Genomic DNA, 24,043 nt, shown 5'->3' with positions numbered 1-24,043 from the left:
AACCTATAATAGATTGCGGAAAGTGAGATTTGAAAGATGATATACAGATATTGCAAGAAAGATTCAGTTTTAAAATATAATTATTTTACTTTTTAAATATTTTTCAAAAAAGTTCATAGAAGAAAGTTTATAGAAGAAAGATCAACTGATCTTGCAAGCTATTTTATATTTTCTTTCTATATATTATTAATTAATACTATTATAGTTTTTTCTCTTAAATCCTTCTCTTAAACTAAGTTTCGGACGAAAGACAACAGAAAAATCGTCTTAGAATTGATTCAAGAATATGTCATTTCAAGGACAATAGGTTATTTTTAATCATCCTGTATATACTGCTTATATATATATATATATATATATATATATATATATATATATATAAATATAAGATCAAAATTTCAAATCTTTTCTCAAGCGGAGTAATGATTTGTTGATAGTTTTTTCTCGAGCAGTTTTTATGGTAAATTTTAAATTTAAATGCTATTTAAAAGAACCTGCGAATATACTTTATTTTGAACACAGTATTTTTATACAATATTTTTATACAGTATTTTTATACATTTTTATACATTTTGAATACAGTATATTTATTTATAAAAAATTAAAAATAAAAATACTGTAATAAATATTAATAATAAAATAAATATAAAATAAATTCAGACTTTATATTCTTACATAATTTTCTGAAAATGATTCGAGTGTCTTGAGATTTCAGACCTACGTATTTCTATTTTGTCAATGATTAATGAATATGTAATTAATTTATTATACATGTTACTTATTATCGATTGTATCTGTTTCAGAAAGGGAATTAATTCGACAGTTTGTGTTACCTAAAACCAATCAACATTAATTTAATTATGTACTAATTAATAAACACATTAATAAGTAATAAATAAGTAATTAATAAGTAATAAATTCTTTTGTTAAAAAGAATATAATGCAATAATTATTATGCATTATAATGCTGAATAAAGATATTTGCGACCTAAAAGAATTTACCTTTAATATTTCAATAAATTTATCAAAAAATTGTTGGTCTAAAATATGCCCACTAGTTATTTCTTCATTAACAATATTTATACAACACATTTTTATCTAAAACAAATTTTAATATTTTATTTTTAATGCTTAATGATTTAATCGTATCTTTAAATCGGATAATATGTAACTTTGCATTTCCAATATAAATATTACAAGATAGTTATACTATATAATTAAGATTTTTGCAATATTTATAAATAGTTTTAACAATTAGTTTATAAATCAGTTGTACCTTTTTCAGAAGATAGGAAATTAATTCGTCAATTTTTGTTACCTAAAACCAATCAACGTAAAATAACTACATACTGATTAATAAATACATTAATAAATAATAAATTATTTTCTTCAAAAGAATATAATGCAATAATTATAATGCATTATAATGCTGAATAAAGATATTTGCGATTTAAAAGAATTTACCTTTAATATTTTATTAAATTGATTAAAAAGTGATTGTTGTTCCAAAATATGCCCAATATTTATTTTTTCGTTAAACATAATTACAAACATTTTTATCTAAAACATATTTATATATTAAATATTTATTTTATATATTTATATATTTAATATTTTATTTTTAATGGTTAATGATTTAATCGTGCGTTATCTTTAAATCAGATAATATTTAATTTTGCATTTTCAGTATAAACAGTACAAGAGAGTTATTTAATTAAAATTTTTGCAATATTTATAAATAGATTTAACAATTAGTTTGTAAATCAGTTCACGTATATTACAAAGTATCGATAATTTATATATAATATTCAAATTTACTAAATTTACCTGATTAAGTTGTACCTCAGAATACACATGATTAATAATATTAATTAATATTGCAACAATATATTCTCTATAGATAAAAAATAAAAATTATTAATGTATATAACAATTTTTATATGAAACATATAAAGATACTATTATGAATAGAATTTATAAAAGTATCACACATATTACCTGGGTATTTCCTTTAAATTCTTTAATATAGTGTCAAGCGTTTCATTATTGTTTGCACGTTTCGCAATAATATAAAGAATATCATTTAAAAAGTTACCTCTCATTTTTGTATTAAAATCATTGAATAACATTTCTGTATATTTGATAATAATAGCAGAATTATCGGAACAAGCAAGGAATTTTGAAGTTATTGAATTAGGATTAGAAGAATGTATTTTCCATGCTTCGAACCAAATACTATCGTTCGCTATCATTAAACCATTACAGAACGTCCAATGTCTCCACCACGGCAAAAGTCTGTGATATTAAAAAGAAAGTTAAAAATCTGTTAGAAGAATTTAGTTTATAGTTTTAAAAAGGATTTATTATTTATTAATATATCAGAAGGAAAAATTTAATTAGGAAGATTGAAATTGTAAGAAAAATTACTTGTTCGTTTTAGGATTTATGAGATGTTGGTGCAATTTAGTTTCGGCTGCTTTCACGCAATTTGGTTCACCGAGAATACATGCCCATTTACTAGCTTCCTGCCTTAAGCAGTCAATTAAATCGTCAGATTTTTCGTTAGGTTTTTTATCATAATCGATGTTTTGAAGAAGTCCATTCAAACTGTTCAAGATTTTCGTCTAGCAATAATAAAAATATAATATTATAAATAGAATCTAAATACAAATATAATACTATAAATATTATACAGTATTATAAGTTTTACTAGTTATATATAAAAAAATTGTAAATTAGTATTATACTAATAAAACCTTTTCACTTTAATAGAAAGTGGATAGAATATTATACAATTTTTCAATCTTTTTAAATTATTTTACACGAAGCATCTATAATAGTCTACCTTGAAAATATTAAATATTTTATCTGGAAATGGAAAGATTCTTGATATATCTTCGAGAATCTTAAACATAGGATACCATGCGACATAATCTGTCTCTCGCGATAGATATTCCGTGAGATTCAAGAATATAGAAAAGTTGACTGTGCCTCTCATCGCGAAATGATATGCATCATCGATAATTTGAGCACGATTAAGAACATGTATATTCGTATATTCCGCAGAATTCAGATATTTCGCAATATTTTGCCAATTCTTGAGGTTGTAATTAACACGATAATATCCTGTTGCATATAAAAAAAGTTCTCGTCTATTAATATAACACTTTTCTTCATTAAATTTATTAAAACATTTCCAAATTTTATATTCCTTTTCTTATATTATTTAATATAACATTATTCTACTAAAATCAGGAATAATTAATTATTTCTATAAAGTAAAATCTGTGTAAAATATTTAAGATAAATGTTATATAAATTTTGATTCTATATAACAAATGACTAATTTTATAGAAACTTTGTCACATGTAACATTATATTTGTAACATATTCCCTTTATTTACATATTATATTATTTTTGCTAAATGTTAATAAAAGTTTCTGTGTCCCATTTCGTTCTTTACATAATTATAAGGCTTAGAAATATTTATAATTTTGTATATATTGTATAATTTTGTATATAAAAAATAAAGTAATATTAAAACTTGTCAAAATTATTATCTTTGAATGTATGATACAAAGATATGTACTTATACATATTAATAAAACATTTATCTACAAAGTATTCAATGATTATGATATTTTAAAATTTTATATATTTTTTACTAAATAAAAAAATATATAAATATGAATAAATAAATAAATACAAATAAATAAATAAATATATATATATATATATATATATATATATATATACGGAACACACACACACACACACACACACACACACACACACACACACACCACACACACACTTATATCCATATGACATATTAGATTTTATTTTTTACGTTTTTAAACATAGGAGAATTGTGCTGACCTTTTCATGTATCGGCTTATTATTATTATTATAAAATTTCAGCTTAATAATTTAATATGTGTTTGTACACATATTAATACATTTATTACATATTAAAACATTTATTTACAAAACAGATTTTCAATTAATAATTATGATATTTTAAAATTTTAGATATTTCTTATTTAAAAAAATGTATAAATGTGAATAAATAAATAAATAAATAAATAAATATATATATATATATATATATATATATATATATATATAGTATACATACAGAACACACACACACACACAAACATGTCCATATGATATAGTAGATTTTAGTTTTCACGTTTTAAACATGGGAGAATTGAGTTGACCTCTTCATATATCGACATATTATTATTATTATTATAAAATTTCAGCTTAATAGTTTATTTCTAAATGATTATTTTAATAGCACAGAACCTCTTTTTTTTAAGTAAAATATAGCAACACAAAGCTTAAACTGACGAACTAACAAAACTAGATTTTAAATAAGATATATATTGCCTATATAAAGTATAGTATACATAATAGAATTTTGTATAGTTATAATGGCACGTTGAGAGATTTTGCGTATTAAATAAAATAAAACCAATTAACACATTTTAATTTAAAATGTAAAATATTCTAATTTTAATACTCTAATTTTAATAATTAAAATAATTAAAACAATTAATTAAGATTGATTTTGCTTTCTGTTATTGCGCATAATAATGTTTATTTAATATTTAAAACCTTCTGAATTTGTATAAATAATAAATATAAATATATATATTTAAAACATTAAAAAGAGTAAGATTAACTATTTCTAATAAACATTTAATTCTTATAAAATTGCCAATTTGTATTTACCAATTTGTTGTAAATTAATTATATACCACTTATCCTGTTGGATAGAAATATGTCGATAAAAATAGGGAGTATGAGGGTTGATTTCAGATGGTGTGTCTTTGAACCATGGTATTTCATCTGGATACCAAATCGTGGATATTTTAAAATTAAATTTTGTCTGTTTAGTTATTGTTATCGGTATCCACCAATTATATTTCTTATCTAAACTCTTATAATTTTCTATTTTTATTATTAAATAAGAATTATACTCTACTATAACTTTCAGTATAGGATAATGTTTTTGTTTTATCCAAGCATCCATCATATCTTTTATAATAAAATCCTGCATATAGGATTTTTTTTCTCTATCATAGACAATTTGCATATCATTGTAAAAATTATCGAGCGTTGCAGATCTAAACATACTAAATTTAATATTTTATATATTTTGCTGACTGCAATAAAAATAGATTTCTTCTAATTTAGAAAAATATATAGATTTATTATTTAAATAATATATATATTAATGAGCTTTATACTATTCTACTTTCTACTTCTATACGAAACATGTTTTATACTATATTATACTACTTTTATATAATTCTTTATTCAGATTTATCCTTGATCGACGTTGTCGAGCTTATAAAATATATCAAAATATGAACGAGAAGTGTAGCTGAATAACCAATAACATATGGAAATCAAAACACGTTAATTTATAATAATTTAAAATTAATTATCACATTGGAATATAATAATGAAAATCATTGAAATTATGAGAGAAATCATTTTTATTAAATGATCAAATAGTCAAAGAATTTTCAATTTCAAAAGAACTCTTTTTTCAAATGGACATAAAAAGTTGTAGAAAACAAATTAAAGAAATCAGAAATATAATCATCAAATACAGCGGCCCGAATGTTTGGTAATACAATTATATAAATGTATTATAAAATGTAGAAATTTAAAATAATTTTATGAATCCCATTTTGTAATGTCTAAAACTAATTAATGGCTTGCCTCACACATAAAAGAATTGTTAAATATTTTTAAAAGTCAGAAAAAACAATTATTTAATTTGACTTATTGAAGATAATATTAAATATAAAAAAGTAGTGCTATATAGATAATTAAATTTTTTAAAATTCACTTTTGCATTCTGTATTTTGTTTTGCTCTTACTGTATTACTAAAGACTCATTTATTCATGTTTTTATTTCTATAATATATGTATAATTATTACACTACTTACTGTGTTTTATAAAATTTCTCAATGCCTTTCTTAAATATTTCATCACTGAGAACATATTGCAACATACGCAATATAGCAGGTGCTACAACGAAAACAAACATATTATAAAATACATGTGTGTATGTTTATATTAAATTTATTTCAGAATCCATCTATATTTGCCAGAAGCATATCTGATTTTTGTGTACCAAGTAATATAGGTTTATATTAAATAAATAAATCTTAAATAATCTCTTTTCTTATGTCTTTTTTCTGTGCAATAAGTATAGTTTTGCATTGTACTTTTTTTGTTATAATTTTATATTTCTTTGTTGTAAAAAAATTAGTATGTAAGTAATTTGTGAGAAAGCAAATTTGTTTTAATTTTCTTATTGTTTCATGACATTTATTTTCAAGATTTTATGGACAATCGTTTATTATTTATTTAATCTTACCTTTGATATAATAAGAAAAAGAAAAAAGTGAATTAATTTCAGTGGGCTTATTAATCTCTGATACAAGAGGTTCCATAATAGAATAATCATCTAAACGGAGAGATTCTTGTTGCATCTGTACTACAAATAGATCCGACGGAATATCCACAAAATTCTAATAACAAAAAGCTTAATGTAATCGAATCAAAGAATTTTTGATCAAAGAAATACATTGTTTGTATGTTATATTATTTTGTTTAAAAGTGTATATATAATTATATTAATTAAATTATTTTGTATATTTTAAGTGTTTTAAAAAATATAAATTATTTAGATGATTAATTATTTATACTATAATATTTTATAATAAATTTTATTTTATTGTATAATAAAATGTTAAATTTTTTGGGAACAAGCATTTTATGTTCAATTCCATATAAGCGAAATAATATTACATAAACATATAAAAAGGAACCTTATGAAGAACTTCTATTCCAAGCAACGTAGCAAGACCCTGATTCAACCAATGGTATGACCACCAGGATGGACTGACCGTAATACCAAACCATTGATATGCCACTTGGCATGCTATTAGACATGCCACTTCAATTTTGTGCGCAAAAGAATCTACTTCTTTGTCATACATAATAGCTGTTTCCCTAAAAATTATTTATTATAAAATTAAATAAAATATCTTTATTTCAAATATATAATATGATTTTATTTCTATAATATGCATTATACATGAAATATATGTAGTGAAACTAATAATAAGATACGCGAATAAGATGCGCGAAAATGTATTGTCGAACAGATTTTTGTTTTGAAAATCATGTAGAGAAGAAATTTATTTTTTATAATTATTTTTTTATGATTATTTTATGATTATTTTTAAATAGGAAAACTAAACGTACGCACATACATACATATACATATAATAAAATTAGTACATAAACTTGCCATTTAGTTTATTGAAATGAGAGAAAACATATGATTTTTTATCTTATTTTTATAAGTTTACTGTGTATATTGTAAAAATAAATGTCGAAATAAATAAATAATTTACTTTCATCTTTTATTTTTAATATGGCAGCTTAATATATTTTACAAAATATTTTATTTTTGGTAAAATGCCTCGTAAAATATTTTCTTTTTCAAAATAACAAAACTAATTGCAAACAGAGTTCACATTTATGTCATGAACATTTCTAATATTATTGAAGTATTATTGATTAAATATATTTTCTTATTATCTTTTTAATAATTATTTAGAATGTAGAACGTCATAAATTTTTGCAACAGATCTTGAGACAATTTTTAAATTTTATTGTTTCATTTTAAATAGATATTACAATATATAAATGAAAAAAACAAAATTAAAATTAAAAATTATATTTGGAACCATAATTTAATGTTATTCGAATAAAAAAAAATATGTCATTCTTATATAAAATTATTAACTTTATATACATGTACGTTATATTATAATATAATATGTTATAATATAATTTATTATAATAAAGTATGTTTTATGTTATCATTTAGTAATATTATTCTCATTATGAAAATATGTATAAAATGTATATACTTTTTCTCTTCTAAAAATTTCTAATTATAAAATAAAAAATAATTACTTTTTTTAAAATAGATTATTATCTTCTATTTTATTTATTATTATTATGTTTTATTTTACTTATCTGTATTACCTTTCAAAAATAAGACCCCTTTTTTCAATGGCATTATGTTGAAAACCTGGCATTAAGACAAATTGGATTATCGAAATCTCATTTAAGTTTTTCCAATCATTTTTAAAAGACTTTATAGTTTTAACAATAATCTCTTCTGCGAATGATATTTGAAGATCAGAATTTCTTTTCCATACAATTATCATAGGAAAATTAATTGCACTGTTCAAGTAAAAAGAAAGTATTATTTTGAACCATTCATCTGATAGTAAACAGAATGCTATTTGGTAGGTAGACATTTCAGAAGTGATATTAATGTGCATTTTGGTATTCATAAAATCAGTGTTTGTTTCATTTACATTCCAATCTATATTCGATAAGGTTATGTATTGTTTATGATGTTTTATCGAAAGGTTGAAAGTTGCTTTGAATTCTGGTTCATCCCAACACGGAAATATTTGTCGAGCGCCAATTGCCTGCGCTGCGTACAACCATCTACAACATTTTAACAATAATATCATTAACAATAATATCATAATACTTCAAGTTTTTTTGATGGTTTTTCTTTGACTATTACATTTCAAATCTCGAAAGCTGAGGTAGACAAAAATATTTCAAATAAAAGTTGTAGAATTTAAAGAGGGGAAAGGATAGGGATATTAGTTTGTGTTTAAGTGTAAGACGCTAATGTCATATGAAGGTAAAAGGACACATGTAATTGTTCTTAAAAAGAATGTGTAGCTACTTGTTGCAAATTTATATTTTTACTTAAGAATAATTATGTGTTTCTTTACACCGATTGATTTCATTATTGTACACAAAAGTATTAAGATAAGTTAATCGAAATATAAATACTTTACGAGATATTTTATAGTTTATGTAAAATTATGTCAACTTAAAATATCTCGTAAACTATTCAATTTTTTGCTAGTTTATCTTTATAACTTTTTACATGGAATATTTTAAGGAATCGATTTATATAGACAAATTAAAGTAATCCCATTTAAAAAAAATTAGGGTGATCTTTACATGACACTTGAGCTGAAATTAATATCCCTATCTTTTCTCCTCCTTCAAACTCTATAATTTTTATTTGAAATATTTTTGTTTACCGGCCTAGTTTTCGAGATATTTGAGCAGTAAGAGTTAATGAAAGAGTTAAAAATCCTGTTGAAATATCCTGTAAAACATCCTGTATGCAGAAAAAATTTAATCATTGCATTAAAAGTTAATATAAAGTAAAGAGTATAATTGAATCTTGTGAATAATGCAATACTATGGAAAATGTTTAGATGTCTTTTATTGGTTAAATACTATTTTAGTACATTAGTTTATTTGTTATAATATTCATATCTTTATTCGATAAAATTACTTGTATATTACATTGCTTTATTATAAAATTAAAGGTTTTTTTTTAAGAATAATATTTCAACATAATTTATTATGAAATTAATATTATTTTTGATAAATGTTTACTTTACGTCACACAGCTCGAAAAATTTTTATTTTCACATATGTTGTAGAGGATACATTCCTAAGTAATACACCGTGTCCTCTACAACATATCTGAAAATAAAAATTTTTCGAACTGTGTGACGTAAAGTAAACATATACTTTATTTTTATTATTTTTATAATACTTTTATATTATGCCACACACATACACACACACATACACACACACACACACACACACATATATTTATGCAATATAATTAGTAGTATACTCAATTATATTACAACATGTTCCAATAAGTCTAAAATATGTAGTTTAATAATGAATTGAATATAAGTAGCATTCTAAAATATTTAAAATTAAAATTATTTAATATCGTCATAATTTTTTTTCTCTGTCACATGCAAACATATATATCTCAAAATACAATATTTAAATCTTGGAAAAAGAAAGTATACGTAATATTAATGTAACGTACTATGTAACAATAAACAAACAATAAGCAATAAAATTCGAAGAAGATTTTAATCTAAAATAAAAAAATAATATTTATATAATGCTAAAACATATATGTTTTTAACATTTTTATTATATTTATTACTTACATTTTATTTCCTGCGTTGTTTACATAAGAATTTTTAAAGATGTTTTCATTATCATTTAATAAACCAGTATACTCCATAATAAAATAGTAATTTCCACTTGGTATATCTTCGGTAAAATAAAAGTCGAGAATATGACTTTCATTGTCATATGTCATCTGATTCTTTGGGATATAGGATATTTCCTCTTTACTTAAATTTATATCTTTTTTCAAAATTGCATAAGTTATATTTATTTGTGGTTTTTGGGCGTGCAAACTTATGCGGTACGTTGCGCGATTAATTTTGACGTAAACCTTACATTTGCCAATGAAATTTGTTATTTCTGGCTGATAATCTGGCCATAATATCTCAATATTATAATGATACGGTATTATATTATTTGATAAACGATATGCATTTGTCAAACTCAAGTCAGTTTCTGAATTCTCCTCAGAAAAAGATGCTGTCGCACCGATGAATATTAACGTATATAATAATATGTTAAGAAACAATTTAAGGAAAATCATGTCGATTCTCTTATTTCAGAAATCTGTAGAAAAAAATAATTTTTCTTCTTTAATAAGAAAAGTATATTACATTAAAATCAAAGTTCTTTATATCTTATGTGTATAATTTTATTAATTTAAATTTAATCATTTCAACATTCACAATATTATGCTTTTTTTATATGTATTTACATTTAAATGTCTCATTATAATCTCTAATATAATCTTTAATGATAATTAAAAGTTAGAGAATTTAATTTTTGTACCTAATTCTTTATTTCAAAATCTCTTTCTTATTAATAAAAAATTTGTATTTCAAAATATTTCTTTCCCTTTTACATTATAAAGTTTCTAAATAAATAATACTTATCAAACTTATTCATGATTTTAAAAACGATTTTATTATGTTTAATCATGTATTAAAACAAAGATCTTAAACTAATATAGGTCATCAATTTATTTGAATTGAAACATTTTTTGTATTTTCTACTTCAATTTGTTATCTGATATCTATTTTAATATTTAAGCAGTCAAATTACTATTCTTTCGCATTTTTTAATCTAGTTTTGACGAGAACTCTTTTATTAATTTTTTAAGTGAAATATTTCATTGGTTTATTAGCTGTTTTAGCCACAAATATATATTTGCCCAATTCTATTATTAAATTTTTTGAAGTATTTTCAAGTCTCCCTAAACATGAGAAAATTGCAAATAAATATAAAAGAAAAATGTGTGTATTTAGTATTCAATATTTAATAAAATATTTTAGTTTCGAAAGAAAGAATCATGTACTTATAAAGTTTTGCCTATATGTTGTATACAATGTATTGTTGACATTTTGAAAAAGTCGTTTAATTTAAACTTAACATTCTTCCATTTGACTTATATGTAACCGAAATTATTTATTTATCTTGTGCTATATGTTTTTTCAATTGCTATTATTAGTCATATATATATATATATATATATATATATATATATATATATAAACAATATATTTCCATTTTCTTTTAATTTCGCCTTATAACTATCAAATTCAGAAAAAAATCAAGTGCAAACTAGAATCTAGCGCTTATTTTGTTTATGTATTAACGTGATACATTTTTATTAACAAAGAAATGAGTATTTACCAAGCATTATATTTTATAAGGTATAATATTTTATAGATATATTTAGCACAATTATCAAAATGTATATTGAAATGTATATCGAAATGTAATCTATTTTATTTGTGATTTTGTAATTTATAAAAGCTATAAATATCACTAAATATTACCAATATTATGAAATATATCCTTCCCTTTTTTTCTCTTTATATACATATATAAAAACATATAAAACATATATAATAAACATATATAAAACATATATATTTTAATAAACATATATATAAACATATATAATAAACATATATAATAAACATATATATAAAACATATATATTTTAATTCCCCAAAAAAGTCTTTTTAGTTCGAATTTTAGATTTAAAATTATTTAAATTTATAATTAATTCAAATTGTTACACTTTTGCTCATTAAACATGTTTCTTATATTAATTTAAATTGTATTTTCTACTATATTTGTGTATATTTTATATTTTCATAAATGTGTAAATTGTTTTTTGCAGTAACTTACCTTATTGTAATTAAAATTGTGGCGGATTAAGATGTTAATTTTGTTGAAATAAATTGTAATCAGCATGTTATCCTCAAGTTTACTTACTTTTACATATATATGCGTAATCGCGATCTTACCACTTCTGAAGATCTCACCGAAGACTAACTTGAAAACTTTCACATTGTATCTAATATAATCAGATAATAAGGTCATGTACAATTGTTCCCTTAGTCCTAAACATAATCAAAAAACTCGATATGTAATCAAATCGATACATAGTGTTTTTAAATTTAACGTAATTTTTCTCAAGAGTATGAACAATCAAAGAATTATATATTTTAATTCTCTCTTTGTAGAAAAGTATTTAGATTTTCGCTGATTATGATATATTTGCTCATTTATTGAATTATTTATAAAATTAGTATAGAAATCGAAGACCTATAATAACGAAATAATTAAAATAATAATTTTAAAAATAAATAAATATAAAATAAATATAAAGAAAAATTTATGTTTATATTTATTATTATTAAAAATTACACATCGACGTGGTTTGGAAACATATCCTATAAATACAGGACATATCCTATAAATACAGATGTTGAAATGTTAAAAGAAGGAATACAAGAATGATTACGTAAAGATATTTAGCAATTTCATTGCGGAGAATGGAAAACAAGCTATTACTAATTATCTTCAAACAGTGAGTCGCCCCACATTTGATATAAAATAATCATTTTATTTAATATGATATTGATGGTGATAATTGTATTTAATATGACATTGACAACAATAATTATGCTGTTGTATATTTTAGCGTGATGTATATGAAACTTGCGGGATCGTAAGGAATCTGGGTGATCGACTTCGTAATTTAATAAAGTACAACAAATTATACAATAAATTGTTGCGTAACAGATGGTACTACCGAAAAGTTTTAGGGCAAATGCCCCATATCGATTTATTAAAATTAAATCTTGAATTTGGGATTCAACAATTATTTTACGTAAGTACCTCGATTAAAAATTAACGTTTGCGTAAACTGAATTTATATCATATTTTTTTGTTCATAGCAATGCAATTTATGTATGAAATATAAAGTTTGAATTCACTTCTGCATTAAAACAACTTTATATATAATTATTATTATGTATAATATTATTATGTATAATAGAAAGATCTTATTACAAATCGACAAATAAAGTTCCAGTCCAAGCAGTATCAAATATCACTTTTGAATTTTATAAATAATATTTCTCAAATTTATAAATGTTTCATACAAATAATTGTATAATATTAAAAATTATACTATTCCTTTTCCTATGTTTTGCAATATATTTTTTCTTTCAAATAATTATATAATTACAAGTATAAAAATAAATACAGTAGGAAATAATATAATTAAAGGTTTTCTTTTGTTTTAATTAACTTTGTAAAACTAAATTCATTTGCTTGTAATTCAAATTACCTTTTATTTTTAAACGTTTTTAAACAAATCTGACATATGAGATACATGTACTTGATTGACATAAAGGCAATATTAAGGTGAAAAGACTTGTACAAACTCGTAAGAACATTGATTTGTAGTGATTAGCAATCATAGAAATACCGGATAAATATAAAATAAATATAAAATAAAACTACATTGATATACCAATGGATATTACATTTACATTCTTACGTACAGTTAATCATATGCATATGCACACATATATGTCTACTTAAATTTTATTTTTAAATGTTATATTGGAAAGTCAAAAAATACAACTCGTTATTATTACATTAAATAGAATTTTATATTTATAAAATGAAATTTTCGAATAGCAAAAATATGGTAGCTTATGTTATAAATAATTGTAATATATATTAAATTATAAATAAAATTAAAAGATTAAAACATTTAATTAACTTTATTAATATTTTGTAATGTATAAAATTATTTAATATCATATATGTATAAAATTTTAATAATATCAAATTTATACATTTAACATTACATAATCTTTAATAATATAGCATAACATATACAATATGTATATGATAAGATGTATTCGTGAAAGTAATAAACTGTAATATTAAAGATATTAAAGACATGTAAAGAATAAATAAAATTTGATATTTACAAATTTCACCCAACTAATAATATACTAAATAATATTAAAAAATTAATAATAATATAAAAATTCATTCCCTATATTCTTATATAATTTTCTCTATATTCTTATATTCTTATATTCTTATCTTATATTCTGTAATAATTCTCTTAAACTTCCTCAAGTGTCTTAAAATTTCAAATTTGCGTATTTCTAGCTTGTCATTGATTAACCAAACTAATTCGCCAATTTCTGACACGCAACTAATCTAAAATAATAATATTTTGATTAATAAATAATACATTCTTGTCTTAAAATGAAAATCTCTAATGCAGTATTGTTTATTGAATGGTTGTAGAAGAAATATATATATGCATATATATATATATATATATATGCATATATTTATATATATTTATAGTTTATATGTATATATATATATATATATACTTTCTTTAATATATATATTGAATAAATATATATAATAAAATATGTATATATATATATATATATATATATATATATATATATTGTTACGCCCGGGGCGAAGACTTCGATATTTATCGAAGGCGATAAGGAAATCGGCCGCTCGCCGATGCGACGATGAGACGCCGATGAGACGCGTGAAATAAATAAGCACTTTTGAGAAAACTAAAGAACTTTGTGTTTATATATATATATATATATATATATATATATATATATATATATATACATGCGTCCCTTCATATAATAGAATAATAAAAATAAAAAAGATTAATAATAAGAAATGTTAATAATAAGAATGTTAAATAATTAAAGATATTTACGCGTTCTAAAATTTACCTTTAACATTTTATCAAATAATAGTTGTTGCTCCGAAATATGTCCAATAGTCAAAAACTCTTTTATCTGAAATAAATTTGAGTCTAAAATAAATGTGTTGTTGTCAATGATTTATGATTTAATCTTTTGTTATGAAAATCAGGTATAATGTAATTTTGTATTTTCAATATAATTAATACAAGTTAATTGTTGTTTAATTAAGATATTTGCAATACTTATAGATAAGTTTGACAATTAATTTGTAAATCAGTAATAGTAAGTTAATGTATATTATATAATATTATAAGTTATAATATAATATTTAATTTTACAAAATTTACCTGATTAAGTTGTTTTTCAGAATACACATGATTAATAATATGAATTAATATTCCAATAATATGTTCTCTATAAATTAAAAATAATAAATTTGTAATTAATATATGACAAATTGTAAATGTTTACTTTAGATTACACAGCTCGAAAAATTTTTGTTTTCATATATGTTGTAAACAATACATTTCTAAGTAATACATTGTTTGAATTTTGCGGCGGTTTCTCTTTGTTCCTGTAATATGCGATTTTGAAATTTTATACTTACTTGTCTCTTTTCATTATATTTTAAACATGTTTATATTTTTCTATATAGATTTACCGAGATCATCTTTCTGAATAACTTTTAGAAAGTTTAAGCCGTTTATTATTTAATAAATAGTTATTAACAAAAAAAGTTTAAGAAGAAATATGTTTAAAGAAGAATATATGTATTTGTAATCTTTGTTCCGTCTTGTAAAAATACATGCGTGAACACCGTGGGTTCCGCACCCCCGGTGGGGCTCCACTTCCGGGAAATATAACCCAATCTGTATCTGAAGTATAGGAGATACCTTGATATATGTGACATATTTCGCTTCACATAGTTCATATGGTGCATATCTCAAAAACGAAAAGAGACCACCGCAAAATTAAAACGGTATATTACTTAGGAATGTATTCTCTACAACATATGTGAAAATAAAAATTTTTAAAGCTGTATAACCTAAAATAAATATTTACCGATAAATTTTATGCAATACATTATTATGACTAAAATTTATAAAAGTGTGTATAAAAGAAAAATATTAAAAATATCACATATATTACCTGGGTATCTTCTCTAAATTCTTTAAGATATTATTAAGCGTTCTATTATTGTTTGCATGTTTCACAATAATATAAAGAATATCATTTAAAAAATTATCCCTCATTTTTGTAATAAAATCAATGAATAACATTTCTATATATTTGATAATAATAGCAGAATTATCGGAACAAGCAAGGAATTTTGAAGTTATTGAAGTAGGATTATTTTGATGTATTATCCATACTTTGTACCAAACACTATCGTTCGCTATCATTAAACCATTACAGAATGTCCAATGTTTCCACCACGGCAAAAGTCTATGATATAGAAGAAAGTCAAAAATCTGCTAGAGGAATTTAATTTAATAGGAATTTAGTAAAATAAATTAACTAACTTGACGGCTCAGTTATAAAATATATAAATTTAACTAAATAATTAAGCAATATCGAGCCAACGCAGATGTAAGGCGTAAAGCAATAAAAAACTACTTCTACTTTATTGATAATCAATCAAACGGTACAAGACGCAAGGAAAGATGCATCGGACACAAAAAAACGCGACGGAGACGGACACAAACATCTCACTATGTCCAATGACTCGAGAATGTCACATTCTCGTTCCGTTAATTGTCGGTTAAGAGTCGTTGGACATAGCGAGATGTTCGTGCCCGTCTTTGTCGCGTTTTTTTGTGTCCGATGTATCTTCCTTTGCGTCTTGTACCGTTAGGAGATTCATAGATCTGACATGCGGTTGAGATGGTCGCGTAATGTCGAACTGTTTGACTTTATTTCACTGAAGAAGGTTCGAAAGGAGTCCGAAACGTATGATTGATCATCAATAAAGTGTGGATAATGGAAGTAGTTTTTTATCGCTTCACGTCTTACATCTGCGTTGGCTCGATATTGCCTAATTGTTTAGTTAAATTTATTTAGTTTATAGTCTTAAAAAAAATCTTGTTATTCATTACTATATCACATGAAAGTAAAAATGGAATAATTATAAAGATTAAAATTGTAAGAAAAACTTACTTGTTTATTTCAGGATTTATGAGATGTTGATGCAATTTAGTTTCGGCTGTTTTCATGCAATTTGGCGCACCGAGAATACATGCCCATTTACTGGCTTCCTGCCTCAAACAATCGCTTAAATCGTCAAATTTCTCGTTAGGTTTTTTATCATAATCGATGTTTTGTAGAAGCCTATTCAAACTGTTCAAGATTTTATTCTGAAAGTAATATAAATATAATACTATATACATGCAATACTATAAATAGTACAAATAGAGTACTATAAGTTTTACGAATTATTTATAAAAAAATTGTAAATTAATATGATACTTTAATAAAACTTTAATAAGTGGATAAAATATTATTATAAATTTCTCAATCTTTTTAAATCGTTATACATAACATCATATATATCTATAATACATATCTATAGTCTACCTTGAAAATAAATATTTTATCTGGAAATGGAAAGATTCTTGACATATCTTCGAGAATCTTAAACATAGGATACCATGCGACATAATCTGTCTCTCGTGATAGATATTCCGTGAGTTCCAAGAATATAGAAAAGTTGAGTTCATCTACCATCGCGAAATGATATGCATCATCGATAATTTGAGCACGATTAAGAACATGTATATTCGGATATTCTATAAATTCAATATCTCCAATATTTTTCCAATTCTTGGGTTTATAATTAACACGATAATATCCTATTGTGCATAAAAAAAGTTTTCATTTATTAATATAACATTTTTCTTCATTAAATATTTTCTTCATTCAAAATTTTCTTTATTAATATAACACTTTTCTTCGTTAAATTTATTAAAATATTTCCAAATTTTTATATTGTCCTTTTCTTATGTTATTTACTATAATATATAATATTATTTACACTATAATCAGTAATTATTTATGTAGTTATATATAGTATATTTTTATATAAAAAATATGTAAAAGATTTAATATAAATATAATATAATTTATATTAAATAATATAACTATGAAAAGTGCTATCAGAACTCTTAATATTTTTTTTTAATTTGTAGATTGTCGTGCCAGCTTTACAGACACCTCTCAGAGCAATAAATTTCATCCGAAGTATTATCGAATTTTATATGAATGTCGATGACTAAAAATTGAATATGACAAAAATACGATGTCATCGGTATTTTCAAAATATAAAAAATAACGGTAAAAGTAATTGTTAAATTCGTTATCGTTAGTAAAAAAATGTAACTACGTTATCGTTACAGTTACAGAAAAAAAATGTAACGTCGTTACCAGTTCGTTACTAAAAAAGTAACTATAACGGTAACGTCGTTACAAGTAACGCGTTACTTCCCAACTCTGGTTTTGCTGGATGCATATATGCGTTCATAGCCGTCAAAGGGTTAAAGTATTGTACTGAAGTTGTAAGATACCCCGTATATATTAAAATACCTCAATATACAATATAATACAATTTTGTAAAATTATAATGGCACATTATCTACAAGAATTTTATGTAATGAAAAAAACTTAAAATATTTAATATTTTAATTTAAACGAGAAGTATATATATTCCAATAATATAATATAATAATAATTTTGTTATGATTTGTGATTGATTTTGTGCATAATTATGTTTACTTAATATTTAAGAAAACATGGATTTGTAAGTAATAGATACAGCAATTGAAATAATAGACTCAAATACGTATATTTAAATATAAAAATAGAGTAAACGACTAATTATTTGTAATAAATATTTAATTGTTATAAAATTATCAATTAATATTTACCCATTTGTTGTATGTTAATTATGTACCACTCATTTTCTTTGACAGAAAAATTAAGGAAATATGGTTTATAATTTGAAAATGAGACTTTCATCCACTCTATATTATGTTGATTCGCAGATATTGTAAAATTGAGTTCTGTCTGTTTAGTTATTGTTATAGGTATCCACCATTCATGTGACAGCTGTATATAGTGATTTTCTAACTGTATTTTCAAGAAAGGAGGAGTGTTTTTATCAGTCTTACAGTCTTTATCAGTTTCAACATTCAGTGAAGGATAATGTATGTAGCTTATCCAAGCTGTCATCATATCTTTTATAATAAAAGATTCCATATGGGACTGCTTTCTTTCTTCATAAACAATCTGCATATCGTTGCAGAAATCATCGAATGTTGCAGATCTAAACATACTAAATTTAACATTTTATATTGATGACTGTATAAATAAACACAAATTTTTTTACTTTAGAAAAAATACTGATTCATTATATAAATTGCATAAGTATATTAATACGTTCTATATTATGTTACTTTTATATAAGTTTTTATTCAATTTTATCATTGAGCGACATTGTCCAGTTTATAAAATAGGCTAAAGTAATAAACATAAGCGAAAAGCCAGCGTGAGTAACTAATAATATATGGAATTCGAAACATGTTAATTTATAATTTATTTTATAATAATTTAAAATTGATTATATATTTATCATATTAGAATATATATAGTATAGTTGAAATCATTGAAATTATGAAAGAAGTTTGATATTATTTTTAAGTAATTAAATAGCAAAAGAATTTTTTAATTGCAAAAGAATTATTTTTAAAACACAAAAAATGCAGAAAATAGAAATCAAAGAAATCGGAAACGCAATTATCGTAAATATAGCAGCCTGATTATTTAATAATATAATTATAAATGTAATATAAAAAGCAAAATTGGAAACAATTTTATAAATCCCATTTTGTAATGTCTAAAACCGATTGATGGCTTGTTTCATTAATGGAAATTGTTAAATTTTATTTTTAGATATTGGAAAGAGCAATTTTCAAATTTGACCTGAAGATAATATAAAATTAAATAAAAGGTAGTGCTATTTAGATAATTGAATTTTTGCAGTTTACATCTTTTCCATTCTGTGTGTGTGTGTATATTTTATGTTTTAATCCACAACTACATTTTGTTATATTTTATTACTAAGGTCTTTTCTATTCGTATTTATTTTTATTTCTATAATATATAATTATTGTGCATTACTTACTGCTCTTTATAGAATTTCTCAATGCCTTCTTTAAATATTTTATCAGTGAGGACATATCGCAACATGCGCAATATAGAAGGTGCTACAACGAAAAAAAACACGTTAAAAAATGCATATAGATATACATGTTTATATTAAATTTATTTTAGAATCCACACAAATTTGTCTATTCTATCTAGTTTTTTCGTGTAAAATAGTACAGTTTTGTACTATATACCTGTTTTCCTATAATTTTACACTTTCTGTTTGTATAAGAAATAATTTTACAGCATTTCATTTATAGTTTTATATTTCATTATTGTAACGAAATTAGTATGTATATAAAAGGAAGAGTAAATTAGAATTAACTTTCTTATTGTTCATAACATTTATACTCAGGATTTTGTTGACAATCGTTTATTATTTATTCAATCTTACCTTTAGTATAATAGGAAAAAGAAAAAAGTGAATTAATTTCGAAAGGTTTTTTGTTGTTTTTTGCTGTAAGAGGCGTTATAATGGTAGAAAAACGATCTACACGGAGAGATTCTTGTTGTGTTTGCACTACAAATAGATCCGACGTACGAAATTCCGCAAAATTCTAATAACAAAAAGTTTAATGTCAGATCAAACAATTTTTAATCAGAGCAATACGTTGCTCGTATATTTTTTTATTTCGTGTATATTACTACTATTATATATATATACTATTATTTTCATTAAGAATATCTCTATTTTACAATGCTATTAGTGTAAGTAAAGCGTTTCTATATTTAAATAAAAAAAGAGAAAGAACCAGCAAAAATGGCTTTAAAATATGTGTAATTTATCTATTAAATTGGATGTCATTGAAATTATTTAAAAAGAATTTTGATGCAAATTTCCTATATCTGATATAAATCATGTATTATATTAATTAAATTATTTTTATTTATGTTTTAAATGTTGTAAAAATATAAAGTATTTAGGTGATCGATGTTATTCACATACTAAGAAGATGTTAAGTACGATTTTTTTCATTATGTGAACAAATATTTTATGTTTAATTCCACATAAGCGAAATAATATTACATAAACATATATATAAAAAAGAACCTTTTGAAGAGCATTTATTCCAAGCAACGTAGCAATACCCTGGTTCAACCAATGGTATGACCACCAGGAAGGACTGACCGTAATACCAAACCATTGATATGCCACTTGGCGTGCTATTAGACATGCCACTTCAATTTTGTGCGCAAGGGAATCTAGTTCTTCATCATAGATGACATCTGTTTCTCTAAAAAATTATTTATTAGTAATGAAATTACGTAAAATATGTGTATTTCAAATATGTAGTATAATAAATTTTTATTCCAATTATATTAGACATGTTACATTAAATATATGCAGTGAAACTAATGATGAGATATATGCTCAAAAATTTATTGTCAAATAGATTTTGTTTCGAATATGATATAGATGAGAAATTTGATATTTTTAAATAAAATATGTTATATATACACGCACGCGCACACACACACACATATCCGGATAAATAAAATAATTTATTGTTCTTAAAATGACATATTCCTGACTTAATTTGAAGACAACTTTTCGTTTTGCAAAATTTTGTTTTTGAATAGACAACTTATTATTGGCTGATAATAAGACGCAGATAAGAACGGCGCTATTCATCATCAGAAGTGGGAGCGCTTCAGATTAATAGATAATAATAATAACTAAGAGAGAGAGAGAGAGAGAGAGAGAGAGAGTGTGTGTGTGTGTGTGTGTGTGTGTATGTTCGCATATGTGTCTATGTGTCTATGCGTACTATCATGTATAGTGATCAGCTAATCACCTATTCATCTTTATTACCTGTACAAAACGAGACCTAATTTTTCTATAGCATTATGTCGAAGACCTGGCATGAAGACATGCTGGGTTATCGAAATTTTTTCCCAGTTTTCAAAATCATTTTTGAAAGACCTTGAAATTTGTCCAATAACATTTTGCGCGAAAGATATTTGAGAAGAATCTCTACTCCATACGATTCTCTTAGATGAATTTATTGATGCACCATCCAAGTTGTATTGCAAGGAAATAGTAAATGTAAACCATTTATCTTTCAGTAGACAGAATGCCACATGATAAGTAGAGATTTTGAAAGGGATATTGATGTGCATCCATTGCATTGTGATATTATTAAAATCAGTTTCTGTTTCATAATTCATATTCCATAAAATAATGTATTCTTTACGATATCTTATTGAAATGTTAAAGGTTGCTTTGAGTTCTGGTTCGTCCCAACATGGAAATATTTGTCGAGCGCCAATTGTCTGGAAATGCGTTGCATACAGCCATCTACAATATTTTAATATAAAATCTCGTATAATGGACAAAATTTTATCGTTGCATTAAAATTTAATTACAAAGTGGAGAATATATAGATGAGTTTCGTGAATAATGCAATATTATAGAAAATGTTTAGACTTGTTTTATGTATTAAATATTATTTAATTTTTATTATAGGTTTCATACGTATATATTCGATAAAGTTACAAATACTTTTTACATTGCTTTATTATAAAATTAAAAATTGCTTTTTAAGAATTATATTTTAACATTTTGTTATAATATTATTATTATTATTATCATTATTATTATTATTATTATTATTATTATTATTATTATTATTATTATTATTGTTTTTATTACTACAATTTTTTTATATTGTAATAATAAAAATAATAATAATAATATCATAGTGAATTATATTAACATACCACACATATTTATGTAACTCTCAATTATAACATACTCAAGTAATAGTAGCTCTACAATATAATAGTAGCTCTACCTTAATTAACATTGAGTAACATTCTCAGGAATTTTTAAAATATTAATATTCACAATTTTCTCTCTCACACACAAATATATACATTTCAAACTATAACGTCTAAATCTTGCAAAAAGAAAGTATATTATCCAAAAAATTATCAAAAATGTACGCAGTAAAATTAGGAGAAAGCTTTAATATGAAATAAAATAATATTCAATAATAATTTTATATGATAATAAGACATATATGTTTTTTCAACATTTTTATTATATTCGCTATTTACTTACATGTCACTTCCTGTGCTGTTTAGAGAAGAAAGCTTAAAGATACTTTCATTATCATTATTTAAAAAACTGATGAACATCATAACGAAAGTATAATCTCCATTTGGTATTTCTTCGGCAAAATAAAAGTTGAGAATGTGACTTTTATCGTTATACTTCGTTTCATTCTGTGGAATATATTGTATTTCCTTTTCAATCATATTTGCATTTTTTTTTAGAAATGCAGAAGTTATATTTATTTGCGGTTTTTGGGCGTGCAAACTTATGCGGCGTATTGGATGATTAATTTTGATATAAACACGGCATTCCCCAAGGAAATTTGTTATTTCTGGCTGGTCATCTGGCCATAACATCTGAATGTTATAATGATATGGTATTATATGTTTCGGTAAACGATATGTATTTGTGAAATCCGTATCATTCTTTGAATTCTCCTTGAGAAAAAATGCTGTTGTACTCATGCATATTAATATATTATATAATAATATGGTATTAAATAACAACTTGAGGAATATCATATCGATTTTCTCGTTCCAGAAATCTGTAGAAAAAAATACTTTTTTTTAATAAGAAAAACATAAATTACAATAAAATTAGAGCTCTCCATTTTCTTTTATGTGTATAATTTTACAAATTTTTAACTTAATCGCATTAACTCTCAC

At 23.1% G+C, this 24,043-nt stretch overlaps 2 protein-coding genes and 1 long non-coding RNA gene across 3 annotated transcripts; all 3 read right to left on the bottom strand.

The window, feature by feature from the left end:
* Window positions 1-1,994: 1,994 nt before the first annotated feature.
* On the bottom strand, window positions 1,995-12,371 carry LOC105247951 (aminopeptidase N-like). The gene is made up of 10 exons (XM_025412542.1): window positions 12,249-12,371; window positions 10,130-10,658; window positions 8,091-8,564; window positions 6,860-7,043; window positions 6,406-6,559; window positions 5,972-6,053; window positions 4,742-5,145; window positions 2,846-3,126; window positions 2,428-2,624; window positions 1,995-2,295 (listed from the first exon to the last, which is right to left on the bottom strand). Exons 2-10 carry the CDS (start codon window positions 10,633-10,635, stop codon window positions 1,995-1,997), a joined length of 2,583 nt encoding a protein of 860 aa, XP_025268327.1. The 5' UTR covers window positions 10,636-10,658; window positions 12,249-12,371.
* A 2,070-nt stretch (window positions 12,372-14,441) lies between these two features.
* On the bottom strand, window positions 14,442-15,523 carry LOC112639230. The gene is made up of 3 exons (XR_003123378.1): window positions 15,469-15,523; window positions 15,149-15,214; window positions 14,442-14,591 (listed from the first exon to the last, which is right to left on the bottom strand). It is a non-coding gene; the product is annotated as an uncharacterized LOC112639230 (long non-coding RNA).
* A 582-nt stretch (window positions 15,524-16,105) lies between these two features.
* Window positions 16,106-23,915, bottom strand: LOC105247943 (aminopeptidase N). Its single transcript, XM_011252417.2, has 10 exons — window positions 23,385-23,915; window positions 22,134-22,619; window positions 21,372-21,555; window positions 20,715-20,877; window positions 20,298-20,379; window positions 19,042-19,448; window positions 17,696-17,970; window positions 17,279-17,475; window positions 16,271-16,567; window positions 16,106-16,124 (listed from the first exon to the last, which is right to left on the bottom strand). Exons 1-10 carry the CDS (start codon window positions 23,897-23,899, stop codon window positions 16,106-16,108), a joined length of 2,625 nt encoding a protein of 874 aa, XP_011250719.2. The 5' UTR covers window positions 23,900-23,915.
* Between the last annotated feature and the right edge of the window lie 128 nt (window positions 23,916-24,043).

The sequence above is a fragment of the Camponotus floridanus genome, unplaced genomic scaffold, assembly GCF_003227725.1.
Source record: "Camponotus floridanus strain SB8 unplaced genomic scaffold, Cflo_v7.5 scaffold52, whole genome shotgun sequence".
In the NCBI taxonomy this organism is placed as follows: domain Eukaryota; kingdom Metazoa; phylum Arthropoda; class Insecta; order Hymenoptera; family Formicidae; genus Camponotus; species Camponotus floridanus.
The sequence above is the reverse complement of the archived record's forward strand: the minus strand, read 5'-3'. Positions and strand labels throughout refer to the sequence as shown.